We start from the raw sequence: 5,881 nt of genomic DNA, 5'->3' as shown, positions 1-5,881 counted from the left end.
AATGGAATAGTTTAGGTTAGATGGGCTTCAGATTGGTTTCACAGGTCAGCGCAACATCGAGGGCCGAAGGGCCTGTACTGCGCTGTAATGATCTATGTTCTATGTCCCAGGACAGGGGCAGCACGGGGTTAGATACACAAAGCCAAGCTCCCTCAACTTTTTTTTTTCCAAACTGAAGATAAAGTCTCCTCTACCTTTCAAACTGAATGTAAAACAATCTCTATTCGTTTAAACCAAAATTAAAGCTCCCTCTACACTGTCCCCACACACTGAGGTCAGGGACAACACAGGATTAGATAGAGTAAAGCTCACTCTACACCGTCCCCATCAAACACTCCTAACTCGGGGTCAGACTTACCCTGCATTGTTACTGACAACTGTGATGCCCTTGACTCCAGTCTTCAATAAAGCATTGATCAGGTTCTCGGGGATGCCACATAATCCGAAACCTAACAAGAGTGAAGCAGGGAAGGAAGACAAGGCAAGTGAGTACTCAATATATAATGGTACACCAAGGCTTGAGGGGTGCACTGTGACAGAGGTGCTACGCCCCCCAACAGGTCACAACATTCACAGAAAAAATACTCCCTTTTCTGAAACAACCTTCTTGTTGGGTTCAGGGTGAAATCGATTGGTTGTTTTAAAAGAATAAACAAAAAGGAATTTCCCAAATGTCTTGTTTCCTGAACTAGCTGTGTGCAGGAATTCCAAACCATGTACGATTAGTGACTTGAGCAGAGTATCAGAGCAATAAATTCCAGAACATCCTACACTTCATCTTTTTGTCTACAGTGGCCCTTTCACTAAAGCACTTTCCCCATCAAGTCGTCTCCGCTGAGGAATATTTTCCCAGTTACCTAGGTGACCACTCAAATGCATTCCTAGACAATAGAAAACTTATTCTAGAAAAGCTACAATAACATGCTAACACACACACACACACACACACACACACACACACACACAGTCAGCAAAAAAAAAAAAAACCGCTAAAAAAAAATCCACACAACATACACAGAACAGAAGAAAAGGGAAAAAAGATATTATGTCTCCGCAGCAATTAGCTTTCACGTCACAAGGTCCCCACTCATACGGACAGAAAACATGACAGATGCCAGCTACATACGCGCACGCCCCACTTCAGAAAGAATTACATCACCTCACCTCCAACCAGCAAGGTGGAATCGTCTGGAATATCCTTCACTGCTGACACGGGGTCATCATAGAACTTGGTTTGCCTCTGCACGCTGGTGGAGAACAAACAACTGCAGAACTGAACATCAGAAACAAATTACATCACATTTGGGTCTTCATCAGTAAGTAATCCTCCGGGACCCACGAGCTTGTTCCCAGCACAATCCAGCACCCAGACAACACACATTCAAAACACGTTCACTAATCTCCAAACCCTCTCACTAATATGGAGGTGAAGCTTAACTACAGCACTGTAATAATCCTCACACACCTTACTGTCACATTCATAGACAGGGTTAGATACAGAGGAAAGATCCCTCTGCAGTGTCCCCATGAAGTAAAACAGACAGTGATCACAACTGGTATAATCTCTGTCCACACAACCCAGTGTCTTTAGCAGTGTCATAGGATAATACTGGAGAAGTGGGTAAATTCTTGCCTTGATGTTGAATGATGCTGATTCATACACAAGTAACAGGGCAGGCTCTGCTAACCAGGACCAAGGCTGAGTTACACACTGAAGTCCCAGCACAGCATCCAACCTGCGACAGGACACTCGCCTAAGCCCCGAACCTCTCTCCCCCAGCCATGAACCTCTCTCCCTCCCTCACCCCATGCCCCTCTACCCTCACTCTCCAATTCTAGCCCCGCCCCCTCACCCCATTCCCCTCATCCTGAGCCCTCTTCCTCTCCCAGAGCCCCTTTTCCTCAGTCCTTGCTTCAGGAAAGTTAATGACTGCCTGAGTCCAGACATATTGGAGAGTTGTAGTCAGATACTGTGAGGTTATCAGACCCTTTTCGGCCTGCGGTGTGGCCCTGTGTACGACCACAGGCATGCAATGAAGCAATTTCAGAGTATAAACAAAAACACACATTTAGAGGGTGACATCAGAAGATAACATTGAAACACAATGACATACAGAAAACACAGACTGGAAACAGAGAAAACACATTACATCTTACTCACAAGCTATGTCCTGGGGGTTACCATGGACTAGAAACGGACCTGGACTCACCACATAAACAGCTGGTCAGAGGCTAGAATCTGTGAAAATTTCCTACCACCTCCTGACTCCCCAAAGTCTATCCGCCATGAGGTTGTAGACTTGCTGGCCGAGCCGGTGGGTTTGGTTGCAGACGTTTCGCCACTCTGCTAGGTAACATCGTCAGTGCGCCTCCGGTGAAACGTTGCTGTTCTGTCCTGCTTGGGGTGGTTGGTATTATTTCCGGTTCTGTTCTTCAACGTATTTTGGGTTCAGTTCAATGTGTTTGTTGGAGTTCCGGTTGGAACGCCAGGTCTCCAGGAATTCCCTAGCATGTCTCGGCTTGGCTCGTGCTATTATGGATGTGTTGTCCCAATTGAAAAACAACATCCTCACCAGAATAAAATTCACAAAAGAATGAAGAGAACAATAACTGACTACCCTTCCTAGACATCATGGCAGAACACAATAACAACGGGGAACTCCAGACTAGCTGATACAGAAAGGCCACACATACGGACCAGATACTTAATTATACCAGCAACCACCTCAACAACTATAAACGGAGCTGCATCAGGACATAATTCAAAAAAGCCACAACACGCTACAGCAACCTGGAATTGCGCAAAGCAGAACAGGAGCACTTATACGGAGTTTTTAAGAGGAATGGGTAACCAAAAAGCACAATCTGCTGTTACCTCCGTGACATACCACAGCAAGAAGACACAACATGGCCAGACACACTAGACACCCTACCGTACATCAGGGACATATCGGAGATGACCACAAGACTACTCAGGCCCTAGGTATCAGAGCAGCCCACTAACTAAAAATCATCCTGTGATAGCTACTGAAGAATATAAAAGGATCCCATACCTACAACCAGTAAAACTAACGTAATGTAATATACAAAATACCATGCAAGGACTTTGAGAAACATTACATAGGCCAAACTGGAAGAAAACTGACAATACAGATACATGAACACCACCTAGCCACCAAGAGACACGACCAATTCTCACTGGTCTCAGTACACATGGACAAATAAGGACATGAATTCGACTGGGACAACACATCCATAATAGCACGAGCCAAACAGAGACATGCTAGGGGATTCCTGGAGGCCTGGTATTCCATCCGGAACTCCAACAAACACATTGAACTGGACCCGACATACAAGTCATTGAAGAACAAAACCAGAACCACCCCAGCAATGAGGCATATAAACAAGTGGGACAGAACACCAACGCTTCACCGGAGGCACACTGACAAAACATCTGCAACTGAACACACCGGCTCAGTGAGCAAGTCTACAACCCGAGCTACAAATCTTCTCAAAAATACTTATCCACCATCTACAAGGCACAAGTCAGGAGTGTGATGGAATACTCCCCACTTGCCTGGATGGGTGCAGCTCCAACAACACTCTAGAAGTTTGACACCATCCAGGACAAAGCAGCCTCCCTGAGCTCACATACCGGAAATCAGATCCTGCCATTTCTGGAATCCTCATAGGCGTTAAAGATCTAATCAAAGTATACAAAATTCTCCAGGGAGACAGAAAGCACAGACCAGGTTTCTGTACTTAACAAGAATGACTATTTATTACAAGTCGGCTCTAGCTATAACCACTAGTTGACATGCTCATTCCCCTTATAAACCCACCAACCCTCCAGCGTACACAGAAAAAAAAACACTGGTTATGGGCAAAGGGAAAGACTGGGAACTTCGTTCAATGGACCCTGTCCACATCGTTCACTGAGAAGATCATTTTTTTTTAAAAATTGGGTCTGATTGGTCCTTGGTCTCTCTTCTCTGGGTATGTTCACTTGAATGCAGGAGGTACAGAGCGACTGGTTCACAAATTATGAAGTCTCTCATGAATTGGTTAAAAGCATCAGCTTACAACAGCTGGGGAAGGGTAATAAACTGGTTTGCTTCAGGCTTTTTTTTATTACTTCAGAGAGTTTTAAAGCTTTCTAACTATATTGTTCACATCCACAGGCTGCTAGCTACCTGGGAGCCAATCACAGTTGTTGTCAGGCAGAATTCCTTTGTCATGAACAACTGGTCACCAACCCACAGGCCAATCAGCTATGGTTGCCAAGGGAATTTCCCTTCTTCCCCAGCTTGTAGGTCCAGCTCATCTGCAGTAACTTCCTCCCCTACTGCATGACCAGCAGCTGTGTAAATTGCACTTAAACTAGTTCCCGGACCCTCAGTGTTTAAGGAAGTGCTGCTTCCTTATAGAAAGACAAGGGCAGCAGATACATGGGAACACCACCCTCTGCAAGTTCCCCTCCAAGTCACTCACCATCCTGACTTGGCAATATATAGCCATTCCTTAAGTGTCATTGGGTCAAAATCCTGGAATTCCCTCCCAAAGGGCATTGGGGTCTACCTACAGCACATGAACTACAGCAGTTCAAGAAGTCAGCTAACCCTCACCTTTTCAAGGGGCAACTAGGGATGAGCAATAAATGCTGCTCTGTCAAATACCTGTCACTATAAAGCACTTGAACAGAGTACTGGATTTGATTTGATTTATTTATTGTCACATCTACCCAAGTACAGTGGAAAACTTTTACGAGCAGTTCAGGCAGATCATTGTAAGCAAGGACATATAGATCATAGGGTTGAAAAAAAACACTTAGAGGCATACAGGGTGTGCATGAGGAGAGATCAATGTTAGCAAGATCAGCATCATTTGAAGTTAGAGAGTCCATTCGTCAGTCTGATAACAGCCGGGAAGAAGATGTTCCTGAACCTGCTGGTGCGTGTGTTCAGGTTTCTGCATCTTCTGTCTGATGGAAGAGGTTGTAGGAGATCATTACCGGGGTGCAATGGGACTTTGATGATGTTGGCAGCGAGCCATGTAAATGGAGTCCATGGATGGAAGGTTGGTTTCCATGATGGTCCGGGCTGTGCACACCACGTTCTGTAGTTTCTTACAGTCCTGGGCAGAGCAGTTTCCATTCCAGGCCATTATATACCCAGACAGTATGTTTTCAATGGTGCATCTGTAGAAGGTGGTGAGGGTCCTTATGGACATGGCAAATTTCCTGAGGAAGAAGAGGCATTGTTGTACCTTCTTGACCATCACATCTACATGGCAAGTCCAGGACAGGTTATCAGTTATTGTCACACTCCAAGGAACTCAACACTCTTCACCCTCTCAACCTCAGTTCCATTGATGTAGTTGGAGGGGTGTTCTGCTTTCTTTCTGAAGTTGATGATCAGTTCTTTAGTTTTGCTGACATTGAGAGACAGATTGTTCTCACTGCACCACGTCACCAAGCCCTCTATCTCCTTTCTCCATTCTGACTCATCATTGATAGATATCCGTCCTACCACAGTGGTGTTGTCAGCGAACTTGTAGGTGACACTCGTTCAGAATTTGGCCATAGTTGTGGGTGTACAGGGAGGACAGTAGGGGGCTGGGGATGCATCCTCGGGAGGCTCCAGTGTTGAGTGTTATAGTGGAGGAGGTGCAGTTACCTAGGCTGCAATCAGTGAGGATGTGGTCAGAAAGCGGAGACCAAGGTCACACAGTTTGGAGATCAGTCTGGATTAGGGGATCAGGGAATTATGGTGTTGAAGGGGGAGATGTAGTCAACAAGCGAGAGTCTGATGCAAGTGTCTTTGTTGTCCAGATGTTCCAAGGATGAGTGCAGAGCTAGGGATATGGCATCCTCTGTGGACCT

The 5,881-nt window shown here is 45.6% G+C and overlaps 1 protein-coding gene across 1 annotated transcript in view; it reads right to left on the bottom strand.

Moving 5' to 3' along the window:
- Nucleotides 1-4,884, bottom strand: part of oxct1a (3-oxoacid CoA transferase 1a) — a 44,569-nt gene extending 39,685 nt beyond the window's left edge. The window contains exons 1-3 of the mRNA XM_048619058.1: nt 4,840-4,884; nt 1,165-1,273; nt 359-449 (exon numbers count right to left, since the gene is read on the bottom strand). Of these exons, the coding sequence (XP_048475015.1) occupies nt 359-449; nt 1,165-1,273; nt 4,840-4,884 (245 nt within the window). The remainder of the gene's footprint in view (nt 1-358; nt 450-1,164; nt 1,274-4,839) is intronic.
- Between the last annotated feature and the right edge of the window lie 997 nt (nt 4,885-5,881).

Source organism: Rhincodon typus, chromosome 3, assembly GCF_021869965.1.
Source record: "Rhincodon typus isolate 14 chromosome 3, sRhiTyp1.1, whole genome shotgun sequence".
Lineage (NCBI taxonomy): Eukaryota > Metazoa > Chordata > Chondrichthyes > Orectolobiformes > Rhincodontidae > Rhincodon > Rhincodon typus.
Note: the sequence above shows the minus strand (reverse complement) of the source record. Positions and strands in the feature narration are given on the sequence as shown.